This window comes from Furipterus horrens, unplaced genomic scaffold (genome assembly GCF_987537825.1).
Source record: "Furipterus horrens unplaced genomic scaffold, mFurHor1.1.pri manual_scaffold_13, whole genome shotgun sequence".
Lineage (NCBI taxonomy): Eukaryota > Metazoa > Chordata > Mammalia > Chiroptera > Furipteridae > Furipterus > Furipterus horrens.
Genome location: NW_028327183.1, coordinates 30,807,897 through 30,829,418, shown reverse-complemented (window position 1 = coordinate 30,829,418; position 21,522 = coordinate 30,807,897). Strand labels below are relative to the sequence as shown.

Here is a 21,522-nt window from a genome sequence, read left to right as displayed (position 1 = left end):
GATTTCCTGTCAAACGACTGTAAGTTCTTCATGGGCCTTCCACGTCCATGCGCCATTCTGGGTGGCTCAGCTGTGCGCTCCAAGCTCTTGCCCCCTCCTGTCTGCCTCAGGGAACCTCAGGCTGTTGTCGGGACCCGTCTGCCCTGCCACATTTCCTCTGCAGTTCTTCCAGCTCCTAGCATCCCCTCCCCCTGCTCCTGTGGTCCTTGGGCTTCACCCTTGCCCTCAGAATGATTCTCATGCTGGCTGCTGCCTCCGGCGCGGCTGTCCCCCCTGACTGCGGGTCCCACCGCAAGGCCGATCTGCTCAGGATCTTCCGATCCTCCTGCCTTGTGCACGTCCAGACTTTAGTTTCTTGTCTTGCCCCTGCTTCACATCTCACCAACCCAGGAGACGTGTGTCCCTCCAGAGGAAGTGTGTTGGGGAGGCCCGAGTGGTCATCTCTCCTGGAAATGTAACCCTTGCTGTCCTCTCGTCTCATGGGCGAGAACAACGCTTCTGTGATTCCTCTAAAGCCCAGAATTTCAGGGGCAGGAAGCTGGTGCTCCGCCGGTGCCCTCCCCGCCTTTATCCTGTGGGAGCCCGCGTGGTCCTGGCTGTACCCTCAGTTCCTCTGTTATTTGTCCATAGCTCAGTGTGTTAAATCTCTTTAGAGTTAGAACCAAGCTCGCTACACCAGTCCCTGTGTACACACACTCAAGAAAAGTTGTGTGACTCTTAGGGACGACCAGCTGGCTTTTATGAGTAATATGACCAGTTCTTCTCTTTGATAACTGCTTTTTGAGTGTTGTGAGGCTATTTGATGATGTCATCTTAGAGCAGCATGGAGATGGTTGTCATCCGTGGCCGGTGTGGCTCAATGGATTGAACATCGGCCTGCAAACTGAAGGGTCGCCAGTGCGATTCCCAGCCAGAGCACATGCGTGTGTTGCAGGCCAGGTCCCCAGTTGGGGGCATGTGAGAGGCAACCAATCAATGTTTCTCTCTCACATCCCTGTCTCCCTCCTTCCCCTCCCTCTGAAAGTAAATAAATAAAATCTTCAAAAAGGCAAAAAGAGTGCGAGCACTCCAAATAGCATCGTAGAGGGAGGCAGGTGCTCACGTGTCCCAGGCATTACAGGCTGTGACCCCCAGAGGACAGCATACGTGGTCAATAAGGCCCCTGCAGAGCACGTCTTGGCTGTGAGTGTAGGGGGTCGGGCAGGTAGCTGGTGTTTGTGCACGCAGACCCAGGGAAAAGCCGTGAGATAGGAAAATCTACCTCTGTAAGGGAGAGCAGGGAGCAGACTGAAGCAGAGGCTGGCCAAACTTACATATGAGGTACGTCTGGGGCAGCTGAAGAATGAAATGGATCCCCACACCACTTGGCAAGCACCAAAGAATGACATAGGAAAGAGGGGTGAAAGTCACAGGTACTAGTACATGAGTGCAGCCAGGTATAGGTAATTACATGTTTGGCCCGGGTGGGACAAGCACCTGTTCTGGGAACCAGTACACAGCAGGAGACTATGGAGGATGCCGATTTAAATCTAAATGAAGATCATTTCTGATCAACCAGTCTCTGAGAGGTGTTTGCAGAAATGAGCCTCCATTCTGGCTCAGGTCCAACCTGTGGGACAGACACAGTCACGTCAAAGAACAATCTTCTCCGTAGGTGGGTAGGGACTTCTGGGGAGCAGGAACTGGTGTGGTCAGGGGTAGGTCAGGATGTGAGCAACAGACTGGGGACAAGGGCCATGACGAGGTGAACACACACACGTGCGTGCGGGGATGTGGGCAGACAAAGGAGGCTATCTGGAGGTTTCTTTTGACTGGTTATTCTTGACCCCTTGAAAACGGTTGGGAAATTCAGAGAATAATTTATATTATCTTCATTTGGTATCCTAAAGTGTTTAATCTGCCCCCAACGAAAGCAGGTTTCACAATGCAGGAGCATATTTTTGTGAGTTTGCTTTTGAAGGCAACTCACCCTTATTCCCTGGCATAGGTGGGAGCGTGAGCCAGCCTTGATTCAGAAGCGAAGGGTCTGAGTTAGGAGCTGGCAGACATCCTCCATACTCAACAGCAGAACGAGCACAAGCAGAGGAAAACACTAGGCATACATTATACAAGCTGGATATCTTAGTCGGGGCACAAGGGTTCCCAAAAGAGCCACTCTAAATGCCCACAGGCTGCGCCCTCTGCTGTGAGCTCCATGGATCCATGACAGGGACAGGAAGAGAGTGTCCCAAGATTGCCCTCCCTCATGAGTTTCTGGTGTGAATCTGTTGATTAAAATGAAGATCTAGCACATTTTCTTCCCAGCCAGGCCTCTCATTTTTGACAAGTGCTTGCCTCCCAAGGTACCAGGGATTGAGTGCGATGGCAGAGAGGGAAAGGGTGTTGAGTCATATGAAAACTATTTATACCATCGTGAAAGTGGAACCATCCTTAGCCCTTTCCCTGCTGTGTCTGTTCAGGTGTAAACCCTCGCGTGAGGTCAGGACGTTTCGTGAAAATTCCTCCCGGTTACGAGCACATGAGGTACAGAGATGCGTACACCTGCCGTATGTACCTCCTGCTGCTTTGGCTTTGGCAGGGCAGCATGGTGAGAAGCTGCATGGGGAGGGACCTCTGACTCACGGCACGCGGACGCTTTGGTCCTAAGAGCCAGCTGCCCTTGGCTTGTGCTGTCTTTTCACCTTTCCGCTCTGTTCCCTGTGGGGTGGCCGTAACCAGCGTCGTACCTGAGCGGTGGGCTGGGCCGGGCCAGGTTTCTGCAGCATCTTTTGTGTTTTGGGGTAGTACCAGCACGATCGCTCTGATGCATACCTTAGCACCTATTATTTATTAAGGCCGAGCGGAGAGAGCAGGGTCGAAGCCCTAAAGCCCTTGTATTCCAAAAGGTAGTGTAAGTGGTTTGTCCTAGGCTTCAGTAGTCACTTGCGTTTAGACAGCATATGTGAATCTGAAGAAATTGCGTACCTGTACCCACATGCACGTGAGACAAAACGCCGTAGAAAGAGTTAATTATTTAGAACCGGATTCCTCTTGATGGACATTACTTGGGCTCTGGAACTTTTCCTAAGCCATATTCCATGGTGATTAAGGCTATCTCCAGTTTTTATTAGGTTGAGCTGAGATGCAGAGTGTGAATTTCAGTTGTCAAGAAAGATGTTAAAAATATCTGCTTGCAGGGACCCGCTGCTGCTTATTACCTCAGCCCCGCTGAGTGGGCCCCGTGTCGGCATCGCCTGTGTGGACGAGACCCACTTCTGAGTCTTATAAGGGCACGGTTTCTAATAAAACCTACTCGGAACACAAGGAATAGAGTCATCTGTGGCGTTTCTCCTAAGCCCTGCCAGGCTCTGGACGTGCGGCTGACGAGCTCGCTTGTCCCATTTTACTTACAGCGGGGAACCCCCCAGGAGTCAGTGTGGAGACGCCAGGACTGGTGGGCGTGCTGGGGGCAGTGTCTGAGCGCTGTGCACAGCCCACAGTGCTTGTGTCGTCGGGCCCAGAGCTGAGCTGCCTGAGTGAAGACCAGTGGCGAGGGGGCTCGTCAGGAGTGTGTATAAGCGGTCAGGAGGAGCCGGGCCACAAGGGGGTGAGGTGGGCCAAATCTGAAGGCATGAATTGTGTTCTCCTCCAAAACCTGTTGGAAGCAGCCTCTCTAGAACATTCTGTCTTAGACGGCCCCGCTCTCGCTCTGCTTGGCAGTCAGTGAGCCACGGTGCCTTCTCCAGGCCCGTGGAAGAGAATATGACGTAGCACTTCTTAATGAGAGTTGTCGATCAATCGCCATGGCTGTGCTGACGGGAACAGCCTGGCACGGGCTTTTAAATGCAGTGGACAAGCACTTAGAGGGTCATTATGTCATACATTTGCCACGGGATTCTTCTAGAACAACAGTGTCTCTGGAACTGATAGCCAAGACCGAGAATGGAATTGTGACCCACGTGTGGGAGGGAGGCTCGGGGGCTGGGAGCTAGGAAGTGCCTGGAGTTGTGTTGGGCGTGTGTTGTGGTCGGACGTTTTCTGTAGCTTGTAAGAATGTATCGTGAGTCCAGACTTTTCACCACGCCTTCCAGGGCCTCTGGACTTTAGCCACGTGTTATGATGTCCCCCAGCTGCTGATAGCCAACAGCTTAGAAGGCACCGTTCTAACTGGAGATTGCTGTCCTCTCTAAGCTTTGGGTGTAGTTATAAAAATGGAGTAGTCATTGTGTTGTAGGAAATTAGGAAGATCCAGAAAACATAATGAAAATACGATGTGGGTAAGCATTGGCTGCATTTCTCTGTGGACATATTTAAACTGAGTGGTCTCTTGCCTCCATGAGTATGAGGAAAAAATATATAATGTGTGAAAAGAGAGCCATGGCTGGCACGGCTCAGTGGATTGAGCGCTGGCCTGTGGACCAGAGGGTGGCCCGTTCAATTTCCAGTGAGGGCACAGGCCTGGGTTGCGAGGCAGGTCCCCATCGGGCGTGCATGAGAGGCAAGCACAGATGGATGTTTCTCTCCCTCTCTTACTCCCTCCCTTCCCCTCTCTCTAAAAATAAATAAATAAAGTATTTGAGGGGAAAAAACAGTCATTTCAATCCTAATTTCAAACCTCTCTACGCCCCAGTATCCCAGTGCTCCTAAAATGTTCTGATGCAGTGCAGCTTCGAATTTCTTCTCTGTTGTTACCCAGACGTTCCAGAGAAGCGCTGTGACGATTGGTTTGCGAGGTGCCTGGGACCTTGCACTGTTTCCTCCTCCTCCGTTCGCTCCGTCCCTGGAGCTACTGAGGGCCCGTGTCCCCCTGGTCTTCTAGAAGCCTCTAGGCCGTGTTCTGCTGGACCAGAAAGGATCCACAGTCTTGACCGAGTGCACGACGCTGTCCTAGAGAGAAGCAAGTCAGCATCACCTGAGGCTGCAGATTGGGACTGTCAGGAGCTTTGTGGCCTCAGATTAGTGGCTTTTGCAGTATCACTTGTGTTTCTTTTTCTCCATATCAGGCCATGTGTTATCTTACTAATCTGTGTGTGTAAGAAGGTGGAAGCATCATGGGGCGATGTGCTGTCCTTATGACATACCTACCACGTGTCCCTGTGTGCAAATTGATGGTGACTGTTGAAGTGCATTTTGAACTTGAAAATAACGACCTGTAGGGCTCTGGCTTTGAGGTTCTAACCTAGAATCCTGGCAGTGCTCCAAATTGCTCTAGTAGATAGAAGGAGTTTGGTATACAGTGAGGCTGGACAGGCCACTTTCAGCCAGTGTGCACCTCAAGGCTGTCAGGCAGGAGGAGGAAATCCCCCCTCATTCACAGGAGGGTTATTATCTTGTTGTAGTTAGAGAAGCCATGTCTCAGCTCTTGCAGCCAGGCAGGAGGGGTTCCCTCTTACTGGTGGGAGATCAGCCTTGCACTCAGGTCTCCACCTGACTGGACGAGGCCCACCCCAGTGGGGAGAGCGGTCGGCTTTACTCAGTCCGCCGGTATAAGTGTTAACCTCAGCCAGAAGCACCTTCCCAGGCGCATGTGCAATCATGTTTGGCCAAGTGTCTAGGCACCCTGTGGTCCAGTCCAGTTGGTACACGACGTTACCTACCACACAGTGCCTGCACAGAGACCCCAGACCCTACGCCTGGCAGTCAGGGCTTTACGTGAGTTGGTTGCCCATTAATTCAGTCAGCTTTCACCGAACAAGTACGTGTGCAAAGGCAGAGGAAAACTGAAGTGAAGGACATTTTCCAAAAGGTTTACTGCAGCTGGTCCTCTCTCTAGTGAGATTTCAGGTTGGCACTGGGTTTCCTTCTCTCCAGTCGTCTTCAGTGAATACGGTTGCCTTGCTTTTGAAATCAGGTGGGGAAGTGCGATGTTTTTAAAAAAAGAGAGAAGACCCAACTTAATTCTTAATGTACAGTCCCATGACATTGTGGGCTCTGCCGCCACCTCTTAAGGACTCCCGTGCCCCCTCAGCTGTGTAAACGGACGCGAGGCTCGTCATTTCACAAAGGCGCTCAGCTCAGTCCATGTCTTGCAAGACAGCAGTTCCCTGTCATTGGAGCTGCTCACACTGAGGCTGGGTTTCCAAAGGACTCCGTTGTCTGTTTTACTATGCTTTTCAAAGACGTTTTCATTCTTAGAATTCTTTAGGAAGTTTTGTAGGTAAGCTTTGCTGAATTCCTTGTGTGCAAGGCTGTTACAAGCCTTTGTAATTTCTTCATAGTCCTGTCTTCCCCCTCCTGCCCTGTCCCCTGATGCACTGTCAAGTGAAGACTGGCTGGCTCTAAAATGAAGACCCGCTTTGTCTCTTCCTGTAGTGCTCCACCGATACAGACACATCTCGGGGTTGTGGCAGCCGGATATCGGGCCCTGTGGAGGACTGCTGAATGTGGTGGTGAGTCCGAGAGCCTCGCGTGTGAATTCTTTTCTTTTCTTTTCTTTTCTTTTCTTTTCTTTTCTCTTCATGTGTGGTTTCTTGTGAAGTCAGGACTGCTGCCCCATGTGGATGGAACTTAGTGCCTTTTCTACCCGAGGGGCAAGTCAGCTGCTTGCTATATGTCATTGGAGCAATCACAAGGAACCTCTCATCAGTTATTTTTCGCGGCCCTAGGTGGTTCTCTGTAGAGCAGCTTCTCCCCCACCGTGAGGTGTGCATGTGCCCTGAACAGGGCCTCCTGAACAGAAATCCTAGGGCCAGGCATGTGCGGTTAATACTTTGCCAACTCCGGGCAGGCGCCTGGGCCCAGGTGTTGCTGTAGCTGATGTCCCAGTGGAAACAGTCGGGTGCCCCGGGGAGCGCTGGTGTTCTGCCCCTGCTTCCCTTCTCGCTGGCTCAGGCCAGAAGCCCGGTCCGGGAGACCGGCTGCTCGCCATGTAACAGTGGTGGGTCTGCCTCTCAGCGGCCCCGGACAGCCTCAGTGTGGCTCTTCCGAGCGTGGTCCAGACGGGCCACCTGGGGACTCTGGTTGCTCACCGAGTGGGGTTTGCACGGGGATAAGTATGGCTTTATATTCTTTGGTGGGAGCGTTCGTTAAGAAACACACTTTACATATGTTACGTTTGATATCACTGGGCAAAAGCCTTGCTATTAAAGCATTTTCTCAGGGACAACCCAACAGCTCCCAGCGTGGGCGTATGTTTTTCTTTTTAGTCGTGGGGTGGGTGGGGGGTGGGGGTGAGAATTGTTTTTCATACTGGCAGTGAGTCATAAAAATGAATAAAAAGAAGCTTCTCAAAGCAGGGGAAATGGATGCCATGACTGAATAACAGCAACTGGCTCTCGTCTCAGACAGGCAGCCACAGGAGTGAGTAAGTTCTCTCCTCCCGTGGCTAGAGCTAGAAGCTGTAGATCTGGGCTCTTCCTGGGCAGGCAGGAGCGACTACGGGGTCCTCCCGACCGGGCTGTCCGTGTCCCTGCACTGAGAATGTGGGTGCATTTGTGCTGAGCGTGTGTGTGGGGACTGCGTGTCCTTTGATCTGAGTTCTGTCCCTTTCTATCTGTCACTGGTTCAAACACACAAGAATAGCGGGAATGGTAGCATGAACTGCCAATGCCTGCCACCGGGATTCAGCAGTTACTGGTAGTGCGCCAAGTTTGTGGCCTCTGTCTCTGCCCCTTGCCGTTCTGTTCTTAGGAGGTTTCAAGCAAATCCCAGGCCTGTGTTGCTTCATGTGTTCATCCTTCAATGTGGATCTCTACAAATGTGGGTATTTCCCTACATATGCACCACGTTCTTATCACATCTTGCAAAAGTAGCGGTAATTCCTTGACATTACCTGAGACCCTGTGCATATGTAAGGTTCCCCGATAGTCTCAAAACTGCCTTTGACAGCGGGTTCGTTCCAATCGGGACCCAAAGCAGGCCCGCACGCTGTAGTTGTGTGTTTTGCTCGTGATGTCCTGTTGAAATCAGCACCCCGTTTTTTTCTCAGGTCAGTTGCCCTATTTATTGGGCATCACTTAGGAGATTATTCCGCTTCTTCCTCGTGTCGTTTAGCTGCCTCCCCTTTCTAAAAGGCTTTCTTGGATTCAGGTCTAACTGCTTTTTTTGCATTTAAAGAGTTCATTTTTCAGCTGTATTGAGATATAATTGACAAAAATGTAAGATTTCTAAGGCACACTGCATGGTCCCACCATCTAGCTACCGGTAGTTAACGTATCCATCATCTCACGTTGAAGTTGTCTTCTCAGTAAATTTCAGTGATCAAATACACTGTTATTAAGTATAGTCTCATTGACTTTTAGAAATATTTATTTATTTTTAGAGAGAAGGGAAGGGAGGGAGAAGGAGAGGGAGAGAAACATCAATGTGTGGTTGCCTTTCACACGCTCCCACCTGAGGACCTGTCCCCCAACCCAGGCCTATGCCCTGACTGCGAATGGAACCGGTGACCCTTTGGTTTGCAGTCGGGCACTCAATCCACTGAGCCACAGTAGCCAGGGCTCACGTTGTTTTTCATTAGATAACGACTCTGTCATGAACAAGCACTTGATGGGCAGGGCCATGCTTGTCCCATTGTGATAGATCAGGGGTATCTTGATGTGTGTTGGCCCTGAGGTGCTCCGTGGGCCTGGAGCATGCAGACGTGGGTGGTCACTGTGAAGAGCTGCGGGTGAGGAACCTCTGCCTTGGTGCCTCAGGTAACCCTCCTGTGGACGTGCGCCCTTGTCCTTCCTACAGGTGGGACGGCTCGTTCATTATCGGTTGGATGTACCTGCCTCCCCATGGCCCTGATGTGGATGACCCCATGCGATTCAAGCCCTGGTTTAGAATTCACCTGACGGAGAAGAAATCGACCCACGGCGGAGTGCATGTATGGCCACAGCGGGCCGCACAACGGCCACATCCAGGTGAGTGTGTGCTCGGGCTCCCTTAGGTACGGCAGCCGTGTGCGGGCAAGGGGCCAGGCCTCCTCTCTCTTCCCGGTCTTGGTGCCAGCGAGTTTGCCATGGTGTCTGTAGCTACAAGCCCGTGTCCGTACAGAGCAGGAGAAATGGGAGGAAACAGGGCTCTACCCCCACTACTTCTGTGTGTTGTTTAGGCTGTGGTGCTGTATGTCACTCCCCAAAGAGTCACTAGTTGGACCTCTCCACTGGTTCTGCATCCAATTAAAAGCATTTGTTCTTTCCAACCACACCATTCCTCACTGTTGTTTTTTCAATACCCCTGAGACTACTAAATGATAGCCCCTTTTTCCTGCTCTAAGAATCGCCTTGGACAAGTGCTTGTTATCATTGTAGCGCAGTGTTTCTTCAGATTGTAATCATCGGTTTTATATTATGCCACATATTATACTTCAAAAGCCATATTGAAGGAAAGAGTTTTTTTTCTAAAATAATTGTTGTCACAAAATAATTTTAATGCAGTAAACTTTTTGCTAAATGGTGTCAAAGGACACGGCTTACAAAAGAAGGGGGTATTTACTACATGTCGTGAAATTTTCAGCCCATGAATAATGCTCTTATAGACATTTTCCATCAACTGCATTTCTGAGCAAAATAACATGGCATTTCTCCTACAAACTTTAACAGTGACGCATGGCGCTCAAAGGGTTAAGCCTCATTGGAATCAGAGAAGGTGTGAGGGTGCTGTGCACCTGTGGGTGGGGTGAGCATGGCTCGGGAACATGGGGTGCCCCTGCTCCCTACGGATGTGGCATCCTAGGTCAGCCACACGGCCTGGGCCCCGCGGTGGGGCGGGGAGGTGCGGGCTCTGCACCGCTGCAGCCCCGTGCGGCTCTGCCACGCTCTCCCGTCACCCTCCCCGCAGCAACGGCCTGACCTGCCGCCGCATCTACCTCCCGCCCAGCCACCCGGAGGACCTCATCAGGCCGGGCCTCTTCAAAGGCACCTACGGCAGCCACGGCCTGGAGAGTGTCGTGCTCAGCTTCCATGGGAAGCATGCCAGGGCCACGAAGATCACGGTAAGTCCTCGGGCCACCGGGCGGGTTCAGCCCTGCGCGGATTTGTCAGGCGGGCCTTGGAGTTGCACGACTTGGGCGGCAGGCACCCTGGCTCCTTGGTAGGGCCCAGACCACAGCACCGCTTCCCCAGGATGTGTTTGGGAATCCAGGTCCTCAGGCCTGACCCAGACGCACCCAAGCTGGGTCTCAGGAGATTGTAAGCAGTTCGTCTTTCCCACACAGAGAAAACACTGATGCCCTTGCTCCACCCTGCGGATTCTCACGTAATGGGTAGCGGGCTGGGTACGGCTTCCGCAGGCTCCCCGGGTGACCCCAAGGGCTGTGACATTGGAGATCCCTGCGGTGGCGCCAGGAAATGTCCCCCTCCAAAGTCCCCCTCTGGAAATGTCCTTTATCCTGGCTCCTTTCCTTCCCTGTCTCACTTCCGCCCTCCCTTACCAGCCCGCCTGGATTACTCCCACTAAAACCCTGGTCCTCGGCCCTTGCCTCAGGCTCTGGGATGAGGAACCATCGATAAGATAAGGCACGCTGACTGGGTCTTGAGGGTGAGGGAATGTTCCGAGGGGCAGGGCCATCTGAGCTGAGACTTGAAGATGAGTCTCATTTTCCACCAGTGAAGGGTGAGAACAGAATGTCTGGGCAGAGGCACACCGTGTGGAGGCCGCCAGGTGACAGTGCGGGGTGTGCAAGCCACGTAGGAGACTCATGCTTGGGAGGGGACGGCGATAGAAGATGGAGCTGGGGCGAGACAGTGGGGGGTTTTTAGAAGATCACAAGTGCGTCACACTTGTGTTTGGGAAAAGGCATTATGGCCGAATCGATGGCCTGGGATGCAAGGTGCGAGTGGACAAGGGAGACCCCCTCAGAGGCTACGGCAGACAACGTGGCAGGGGAGGTGCTGTGGAGAACGTGGCGCTTGGGCCTCAGTGGCGGCAGTGGTGATTTTGTTCCAGGTATGGGGGAGGGTTTGGTCCCATCGTTCAGAAATCGGTCCAGATGTGCTCCAGGGCAGTGACAGCCACCTGTCCTTAATGCAGTGGCAGCTTTGCTGCAGTGACCCCACCCATCAGGGTGCTGTGTAGTTTATGAGACCTGAGCCCCAGCATTCCCTGCCTGTGTGTGTTTTCTTGAAGCTGGCGCGAGGAGCCACAAGAGGGCGCTGTCTGCAAGCCTTTGGTCTGGCACTTCCTCAGAGGCCAGGACTGGAAGCTGCTGCTCCATGGCCCAGCTTGGCCTCGACTTTACCTGCTGTCTGCTGTGGCTGCGGACTGCTGTCTCCAGGTAACGCCCTGACCTCTGAGACCTTCTGGGCAGAATGTGTTCCAAACAGTTGTGAAGGGGTTTTGGGAAAGTTGTTCCCGTGATCCGTGGCACCTCGGTCTCCAGTCTGGTAGCACAAAGCAACATCTACCCCCCTCTTCTCTTTTTTCCTGCTACTCTCTTTATCCCTTCTCTGTGCCTTACTATTTACTGAGCGAGTACCGTGTAATACAGCTCCATCCGGGAAAACTTTCTACAGTGGCATATTCTAGATCAGTACCTTTCAGTAGAGGAGCCAAAAGGCACATGTGGCTATTGAGCACATGAAATGTGGTCACTGCACTTGAGGTTCTGAATTTTGATATTTGTACCCTTGATTTTAACTGTGAACGGCCATGTGCGTGCCCTGGCTGAGAGGCTCAGTTGCTTAGAGTGGCGTTCCTGTGTGCCTAAGTTGTGGGTCCGATCCCCCATCAGGGCGCATCCAAGAAGCAGCCGGTGAATACATAAATAGGTGGAACAACGATCCACGTTGATATCACTCATTCTCTCCCCAAGGTTAATAAAAAGAAAACTTTATTTTAATGAAATAAACAGATACCCAGCCGTGTGCGCTGAGCCGCTAACACACCGGGCAGCGAAACCACAGCCCTGTGGCTGCTGCTCTTGACCCGCCCTCCCTGCTGGCTCACATGACAGCACCATGGGACCCAAGCGAGGCCTCAGGACCCTGGTCACAGTAGTAGCTCGAGACATGCTCATCAGCTTCTTGCCTTTGAAGGCTTTTTAGTGTGAGCGCGCGGACAATGGCTTCCGTGTCTGCCTCATCTTCAGCTTGAGCTCTCAGTAGGTGCCAGGTACCCTGCAGGCTCACAAGTGCTCCCCAGGTGGGGTGGCCACTCATGCGAGTGCAGGGTGGAGACCCAGGCCCCAGGAGTGTGGCAACCTGTCCGCCTCCCTTCCCACAGAGCCAGGCCAGCTCCCAGGGAGCACAGTGAGCTCGAGGCCACTCCCTGCAGGCCTTGCCTCTCCTCTGGGAAACAACGTGTCTGGTTTCCTGAGAAGAGGAGGCTGTCTGGTGGCTGTTCAGGGACCGGAGACAAGACATCATTGGAGGAAAACCATCCTTTGGAAAGATCATGCTGGAGAACGTGAGCCGAGCTGCTGCCGCGGGTGAAAGCAGCCTCAGTGAATGAACCGCGAATGTGACTGAGAAGCACCCGGAGGAATGCCTGCTGCACCGAGCCGGAGACTCTGCTGTGAGAGAATGTCAAAGAGACCGTCCAATGCACCGAGGACTGCGTGAGCCACCTCACCGAGAAGTGGTAGTGGCGTGGCGCCCCTTAGGGGATGTTGGGAGAAGGCCGGTGAAATGAGATAGGCTCCCAAGAGGCCGCCCACTTCTCAGATGGGAAGAATCCCAGCTCTGCCCAGCAGAGGGTCGGTGCATTCTGAACCAAGGCCAGGGATGGGCAGTGCTGGCCCAGAGGGGCTGGTTCCCGTGGTTTCTCCCCAGCCTGGGGTCTGAGACACCAACCTGGTGCCGAGGACAGTGTGCTCGAAGGATGTCCCAGTCAGGCCAGCGCAGGCCAGGGGCAGGCGGCCTTCCTGCTCTCCAGGCTGTCGCCTTCCTGCCACAGCAGCGGAAAGTTTGAAGACAAGAGAAAGAGAGTGGAGCCGGGAGTGGGGAGCGGCCCTGCCACACCAGGAGTGCGTTTCATGCCCTGTTTCATAAAGAACTCTATTCCGCAAAGCTATCGTTTAGAATGGAGGGGCAGGGGAAGTGCTTTTGGGACAAGGTAAAGCTAAAGGAGTTCCGGCACATGCCTGGCTGTGTGCCTGGTGGGTGTGCTTCAGACGTGTGGCAGGGTGACGGAGAGGGATGGGGTCGACGATCATGGGCGGTGCAGTTAAATGTGTCGGGTTTCCTCCAGGGTCCACAGATGATTCCGTCTGCACCCGTGGGGACACAGCCCTCCCTCCGTTCACACCTACCTTAGCCTTCGGGGTCTGAGAAAGGAGGGCACGGTCTCGCCGCCACACCCAGAGCTGGGGATCGAAGGCCTGGATCTGGAAAGACAAAGAGTCCCTGAAAAGGTGAGGGCTCTCCAGGTGGACCCACGACCCTCCCCTTGTCCGCCCCTTCCCCCCACCCCCGTCTCTCTCACCCCCCCAGTCCCAGCTGTGAGGCCCAGGACCCTTTCCCTCCGCTGCCCGGCACCGCCCTCCACCAGAGCCCCGCCGCCCACCTACCTCTTCACACTCCTCCTTGGTGACCCATGCCCTGTAGCCCATGGAGCGGAAGAATTCAAACCGCTGCTTCTGGAACATGGGACGCCAGGCGCGGTTGTTGTTCCCGTAGAGGAAGAAAATGATGGCCTCTTTAGGGGCGCAGCGGTCCTCTTCCATGTCAATGGCGAGGTAGCTGAGGAAAGCCATCAGGGTGTCAGCTGAGAGCAGACGGAGAGGGGCCCTGCCTGCAGTCAGCTTCCCAGAGAGGACGCAGGCAGGACGGCCTTCACACAGGACCCGCAGGAGCCCCATGCAGGGTCGCAGAGCGCCTCCCAGGCACAAGAAGCCCCTGCTGAGCAGGCAGCTGAAGGGCCCCTCTCCTACCTTGACGATGCAGATACAGTGAACTGAGTGGGGAAGCCCACCCCCTTCGTTGACCCTGCCGTGCGCGCGCACACCCGTCTCCCTGTCGTGTGAGCCCCTGGACAGCTCCTGCGGGCAGGAGCCGACTGGCCCATCTCAGTCCTCACGGTTTCCTACCAAGTGACTGAGGCAGGACTGGGTTCCTTGGCGCATTCCCTCAGGGGCCCTTCTGAATGCTCCCATCCTCACACTCCCTGGCCCTGGAGGTGCACTTTGTAAGGTTTCATAGGACGAATGACCGAACGCTTTGTGTCCTCGTCAAGTGCAAAACTGATGCCCTCAGAGACTCAATGTCATACAGATTGTGCGACATGAAGAGGAGGGTGCCGAGTGTTTTAAGAACCCGTTGATATATATGTGCTTTTTGTTTGTTTGTTTATTTAAATTAGCAATGCTTTTCCTTGGCTACCGGGGTGCAGAAGTGAGGAGGTCCGAAGGTTTTGGCGTTTGAGTTAGTTTCAGAGGAGATTGTGTCTTTCAGTTACATGCGTGTAAAAGTACCGCGACAGAAAGCACAATATACAGTCAGGGAAGGGTGTTGGGAAGAGCAGCGAAACGAAGAGGGGAGTGTCAGGGTGGTCACCGGGTTTGATGGAGGGTGCAGAGAGAGCTGATTTCACAGCGAGAACTCTGGCCTCGGTTGAGAACAACATGAGCCAGTGGACTTGTTGGGTGGGGGGGTGGGGAAGTGGTTAGAGCTGTGTTTCGAAGTCCATTCAGGGAGATTGGTAAGAAAGAGCCCTGGGTCTTACTGTTTGTTCTCCTCCCCCGAGGAGATGTGCATTGATTCAGAGAGAGGGAGAGACATTGACGTGAGCGAGAAACCCGGATCGGTCGCCTCCTTCAGGAGCCCTGACCGCGACCGAACCCGCAACACTTCGGTGGACCGCACGGCACTCGAAACAGCCGAACAGGCCGGCCCGGGACCCGGGGCGAGTATTCACAATCGATCTGTGGTATGTGACGGGGGCCTGCACTGAGGAGAAGGACCGTGACATGTGGTGTCGTCGAGAGGTGTGGCGGGATGTGGGGGAGAAGACTTAGGAACGGTTCGTCTCAAGCCTGTTTACTCAGGGGAAGGGTGGTGTGAAATGTTTGTGAGGACCTGATGTTTTCTTGTGGTTTCTTCAGTCTTGTAACGGACATTGGTGTTGTTGGGTCTTCCTAAGAACAGTGTAAGACACGCTGTAGTCCAGTCCTATCAAGTTCATCCCCAGTGTACACGGTAGAAATGGGGTGGAAAGCAGGTGAGAGGTCGGAGACCCGCTCGTGTCCCCGCGCTCCCCAGAGGATGAAAGTGACTGATGGGGTTCAGCACGGTACTCACAGGGCCAGGAAGAAGTGGATGCGCCGGTACTGCCAGGAGAACAGGACGGCGCGGCTCAAATAGGCCAGGACCATTGAGAGCAGGTACTGGTGGGAAGAGGAGGAAGACACACACGAGGACTCACATTGTGAAAGAGGAAGAAGAGCGGGACAAGGGAAAGGCTGATGCTCCCGGCATGGCAGGCGCCTAGGGTCTCAGAGATGCTCTGTGTTTGGGCCGGCCGGCATCGGGAGGGTCTCTGAGAAGCTGGAGCGAGGGGGAGTCCCCAAGAGCTGAGAGAAGAGGGACAAGCCTTGGGCTCAGGTCCCAGAAGAGCCGGGGCAGAGGCAGGGTTGCCGTCCGCACTGCGAGACACGCCTAGGTCCCCGAAGGCAGGTTGGGGGGGGGACTGCGGGCTCAGGAAACTGCCGCCTGATCCGAGGGTCGATGGTAGAGCAGGAACCCCTCTCACCTTATCTGAGATTCTCAGCTGCGCGTCCCACTCAAGGAAACGTTTGATGACAGGGTCCTCTGTGAAGAGAGGGCAAGTGTGAGCCTGATGACAGCAACGGAGTTTCCGTGGGAGCGTACCGGGCTCAAGAGGGGAAGCGTGCCGCTCTGGGGGAAGGTTGAGGAGCGGGGCGAAGGGTGAGGCTGCCAGGAAGAGGGATAGAGGAGATCGTTCCCTGGGAAAGGAGGCAGGTGTGTCACCACCCTCACCCACCCAGTCCCGGGGGACCGAGCGACACGTAGGGTGGCAGCAGCTTATCTGCGTGACTGAGATCTTAGCGACTCAGTGCTGCTCCCCCATCACGCATGAATGCAGCCCTGCTCATTCATGCCAGAGCCATTCCGTCCTTTGTCTTGTTGACAGTCACATCAAGGCGTGAAGTTGGCCTCCTTCTCTCCCCTTACACACGTGAAGGTATTTAGATTCAAAAGGCCAGTGAGAGCTCAGAAGTCTCCGAGGGTGCAATACTCACAGGCCACGTGATTCCCAGTGCAAACCCTCCTCAAGTCTAGCCTAATCTAAGGGTCCCCACTGAGACTCGATAGGGAGCCCACCTAGGAAGGAGAGCCCACCAACCAGCAGGGAGTTCTTTTCTGTTGGAAAAGTATAGTTGTTCAAAGTTGTGACTTAAGAGTAGGCTAGGAGGGGGCTCTCCAGGGTATCTGCTTACTGAGAAGCCTGGCAAAGGCCTCCTGGTGTTCTCTCTGGACCGTTGTACCGCGCTTCCTTTTCAGGGTCATTTTGAGACCGTCCCGGTCCTCCACGAGCCAGGTGTTGTTAGGCGTGGGGACGGTCTCCTCCTGTGCCTCCCGCCTCTCTGCTCGCCCCCTCTTCCGCTTTGCTGCGGTTGTCCGAGCAGCGGTGGTGGATTCCACACAGGCGCCTGAGTTAAGAACCCAGGGTACGTTATAAGGCTTTTGCCTTTGAAATTCAGCTATTGGTCACCAAAACCCGACCTCGTTTCCACCCCACCTCTCCCCCCGTCCCTAGAAACCAACCCCTCCATTCTTTCTTGTCTCATAGGCTACCGGCCTTCTCCCCTGCCATCTTTTCATCTTCCTCCTTTGGTGAATCCAATACTCCGCCCCTCCACCGCCCCCCATGTTCACCTTGCCGTTATTCTTCTGTGTCCTCAAAGGTCTTCCTCGTTTGAGAGGATTTCTCCCATTGAAGGGGGACAAAAGGACCGTCCTTGTTTCTTCCCTTCCCTTCTCTCATCTTTGAATCTCATCTCCTATCCCTCCTTGCTTGCCTCCCAGGCTGTCCTTTCATGGGGATCTCCTGGTCCCCAGCTCCTGTCATCTCCTGTAATCCGGTGGTGCTCTGAATCTCTCCTTTCTTTCACACACAGCCTGCTCAGGGCCCCCTTCCTCCTTAATGTCAACCGTGCCAAATCCCGCCGCCCCCCGTTTCCTCACCTGATTGTCCTGCGTTCCCCCGAGTAACTCTGAGCTCCATCGGGCTCCCTGAGGTGCTCGGCTCTGGGCCAAGGTGGTCACAGTTGGCACTTGAGTCAGTGTCAGCCATGGCTCCTTGTTCTCCTTCCGTAAATGTGGGCGATCACAGAAGTAGTTGCCCACCTGGGCTGCCTAGCGCCACGGAATGGATCCTCCCAATCAGGAGGTTCGGAAGCCTCTGATGTCATCGGTTATTCCCACCCGGCCACCAGTTTGAAAGACTCAAACACACATATGTACTTGCCATACATAGAATCCATGTAAGTGCCACGCATGCACTTACTTCTCCTGACGGTCAGGGTAAACAGTGTCTCCTGCTGCTGACCCTACAAGCTCAGACCAGCCTCCAGAGCTGTCCTCCAGTGTCAGCATCGCTCTTTACCTCGTCCCCAGCCAGTGCGCTGTTGTCTCCATTCTGAGCCTGAACTGGGTTGGCAGGTCTTCTCTCCCATTTCCATTTCAGAGTGTTGCCTGGCGGGAGAGGGAGGTAAAGCAGAAATACTAAGACCTTTCAAGAGCAGGGTAAAAGTGTAAAAAAGTTCCTGGGTCCGTGGCCCTGCCAAGTGACAATTTAGTTTCAAACGGCGAATTTGGTGCGCTGACCTGCGTGGCTCGTTGCACTGAGCATTGATCCTGCAAGCGACAGTTTCACCCGTGTGATTCCCGGTCAGGGCACCTGCCTGGGTCGCAGGCTGGTCCCCGTCTGGGGCCCTGTGCAAGCGGTCTTTGCCTCTCTCACACATCGGTTTCTCTCCCTGTCTTCCTCTCTTTCTCTCTTCCCAGCTCTTCCCTTGTACAATATTGAATGAGTTGATCTTATTAAAATAATCAGTTGAGCGCGGTACAGGCACTTTGGAAAACGACAAGCACAGCACCAGCAAGCACAGGTTTTGGCGACGCTCGATGTCTCAGGAAACGATGTTCAGGATTTGGAAGCAGGGGAAACGCATCCTCAACCCTCAGGCAGCTTTCATTCCAAGAGACGTTGTGAGAACCTAAAATCCTAGAAAGCCGCACATGCGCTCACATGCTTCAGACGGTGTCTGCGATTTGAGGGAGTCCATGAAGCACCCAAAGCCTGCCCCTCAAGTCCAGGGAAGGAACTCTCATCCACATATCCACGTTTTCAGCCTGTGTTTCACTCTTGAGTCAGACATTTCACTACCGCTCAGGTACCCTATGAATGAAATGTCACCCACACAGGAAGACTTAAGTGGAAAGGTCTCCAGTTGAAGACAGAACAGAATGTTCCCTGTGCAGGTGGGGAGGGCAGATGCAGAAAAGGTACCGACCAACCCGTTACGCCGCAGGGTCAGCGGATGCTGTTTCTGAACCACCTGCCAGCCTCACAGCTCTCCTGTTTTCCTGGGCACGGAACCCTTTACTTCCTTTTGTTTATCCTCCCTCCCTCCCTCCCTTGCTTTCTTATTGTGGTGAAATAACATACTCAGTTTACCGTTTTAACCACAACAGAGGTTAAATTCGCGGGTATCGAACGCATGCACCTTGTGCTACAGTCACCGCCGTCCGTCCGCAGAACTTTGTCGTCTTCCCAAACTGAGACTCTGCACCCAACAAAGATGAACTTTTATCCGTCTCCCCCTGGTCCTGGTAGCCAGCCACCCTTGCGCCTCCTGTCCGTAGGAGCTTGACTACTGTAGGGAACCCGTATCGGTGGAATCCTATAGTGTCTGTACATTTATTTCAGGCTTATTTTGTCAGCGTAAGGTTTCAAGGTTCATGCATGTTGTTGCATGCGCCAGAATTTCCTTCTTTTTATAGGATGGATGATATCGATTATAGAAACCGTATCTTGTTGCTGCATCCATGGGCTGATGGACACTCGGGTTGTTTCCACCCTTGGGCCGTGAGTCGTGCTTCTGATCCATCATTTGAACACTTGGATGAGACAGTCAGGATGTACCCGAAGTTGTATTTTTTATTTGTTCACGTCCATGTTTCTAATCTGCTTGTACCAACCCTGAGTGAAGTCCCATCAGTTCTTCCAGAAAACGGTATGGCAGCTCCTCAACATTCTATGACGTAGCAATTCCAGGTCTGGGAATTTCTTGGAAGGAAATGAAAGGAGAACTTGGAAGAGCTATGTGCACCTCCCGGTTTGTTGCAGCATTATTCAGCAGAGCCGAGGTGTGGAAAGAACCTGGGTCCGTCAGTGGATGAGCGGGTACAGAAGACGTGAGATGTCCTTTTCAAGTGGCACGTTACTCAAGTAGGAGAAGGAACGGAATGCAGCCATCTGGGACAGTGGGGATAGAGGCCTCGAGGGGGTTACGTGAAGTGAAAGAAACCAGACAGAGGAAGCAAATTCTCTGCCTTCTAGCAGTTTGTTTCCTTTTCGTTCTGATTTCTTTGCTGTGTTGCTTAGCAGATGTTTCTTTTTCCAGAACGTGGTTTTTGTGAAAAGTTGTAGAAGCTGGAGATCATTGGTCTGTCTTGTCAAGACATCTTTGCAAAGCCTAAATTAATATGATCCATGATTAACTTTGTTCTAAGTCCAGACAGCATGAGCATCAACGATGGATAATGAAGTAATTTGTCCCCAAATTCAGTGTAATTTTTAGACACCTTAATCTTAATGTTATGATTGATGTTTTAAAGCCAGCACTGGTAGTTACAGTGCCCAAACTGGGTGGGTGGCTCTCTTCTCGCTTTTCTAGGCGTGTCTGTACCCTTACTTTTCATCCCGTCAGAGGATATTAGGTATCCACTGCTTTAGATGTGAGAAACTTGTCTGCCCTAGGAAGAAGCTCTGGGGTGCTTGCAGGGGTCCGTTCTTTTGGTTTCTGGGCCGACAGCCTGACTGGATGCGCGGATGGCGGATAGGAAGTGAGAAATGCATCCGTGAGCCTCCCGCTGAGGCCCTCAGCTAACGGGGCTGCCTGTGGGCCCGCTCCCCACTCCAGCCCAGCATCCGGCTCCAGCCCTGTGGTGGTCTTTCCTTCAGTTTTCTCTCCATGTGTTGCCCCTCTCCCAGCCTCCCAGTCCCCCAGCCCGCCATTTCTGTCCTTTGCTCTGTTACTTTGTAGAGTCGTGAGCAACGCTCCGTGAGTGCACCAAGTGTCCCGAGCCCCAAATGCCTCCCCAGCCAGCCTTTCCTCTGTGCCCCTTTGGAGGGGGCTGCGAAGGCTCCTGTTAAGGCTGATGTCGCCCAGGAGCAGCGGGGTCACAGGGAGCAGCCTGCTCACTCACCCCCTTGTTGGGTGTGGCGTGCATCATTAGCACCCAGGACTGGGGATGAAAGAACAGAGTAAGAAAGTCGTGGCGACCCCGTTCTCTTGGGCCCGAAGTTGACCTGTTCACCTCTCTGAAAAGGACCATCGTTCCCCTTAAGCCCGTCTCGGAAGATTGTGGTTATTACTTGCTTTAGCGCTTCCTACCCTGTTGTCAATTGAAAGCGGAGCAGGTGATGTCCTCTTACCAAGTACCTCCCCCAGGAACTGAGGGCCGCGCTCCTCCATGGAAACATGTGTGGTTGGGGACGGAGAAGTAGGCAGGCAGGGCGGTGGGGCTTCGCTGTGGGCCAGGCTGGTGACTGGGCGCTGAAGCACTCCGGCTTTCTTCCCGGTCTGGGGGCTAGTTGGTGCCTTTATGTATTCAGTCATTTCCGTGGGTCTGTTCCTCTGAGACTCCCCTTGTGAGGTGCCCCTCCTTCACGTGGCTGCGCCACCAGCACAGGTAGAGCGTGGCGTTCCTGCAGAGCAGCTGACTGTGTGGGGAGATACGTTCAGTCCCTATAGCTGGGCCGATTTCATTGTCTTGTTGCCTCCGCATCGCACCAGAGACTCTCCACGCTGTGATCACATGGCCATTTTGGAGTGCTGTATTGGCTAGTGTTTCTGGGTTGGGATTTGGTGACATTTGGGGCGATTTCCTGTCAAACGACTGTAAGTTCTTCATGGGCCTTCCACGTCCATGCGCCATTCTGGGTGGCTCAGCTGTGCGCTCCAAGCTCTTGCCCCCTCCTGTCTGCCTCAGGGAACCTCAGGCTGTTGTCGGGACCCGTCTGCCCTGCCACATTTCCTCTGCAGTTCTTCCAGCTCCTAGCATCCCCTCCCCCTGCTCCTGTGGTCCTTGGGCTTCACCCTTGCCCTCAGAATGATTCTCATGCTGGCTGCTGCCTCCGGCGCGGCTGTCCCCCCTGACTGCGGGTCCCACCGCAAGGCCGATCTGCTCAGGATCTTCCGATCCTCCTGCCTTGTGCACGTCCAGACTTTAGTTTCTTGTCTTGCCCCTGCTTCACATCTCACCAACCCAGGAGACGTGTGTCCCTCCAGAGGAAGTGTGTTGGGGAGGCCCGAGTGGTCATCTCTCCTGGAAATGTAACCCTTGCTGTCCTCTCGTCTCATGGGCGAGAACAACGCTTCTGTGATTCCTCTAAAGCCCAGAATTTCAGGGGCAGGAAGCTGGTGCTCCG

At 53.6% G+C, this 21,522-nt stretch overlaps 1 protein-coding gene across 1 annotated transcript; it reads right to left on the bottom strand.

The window, feature by feature from the left end:
- Positions 1 to 12,470: 12,470 nt before the first annotated feature.
- Positions 12,471 to 17,157, bottom strand: LOC149994368 (speedy protein E4-like). The gene is made up of 7 exons (XM_090259053.1): positions 17,049 to 17,157; positions 16,301 to 16,513; positions 15,592 to 15,650; positions 15,141 to 15,226; positions 13,412 to 13,583; positions 13,154 to 13,228; positions 12,471 to 12,500 (listed from the first exon to the last, which is right to left on the bottom strand). The coding sequence occupies exons 1-7, from the start codon at positions 17,155 to 17,157 to the stop codon at positions 12,471 to 12,473; spliced, it is 744 nt and encodes a 247-aa protein (XP_090115179.1).
- Between the last annotated feature and the right edge of the window lie 4,365 nt (positions 17,158 to 21,522).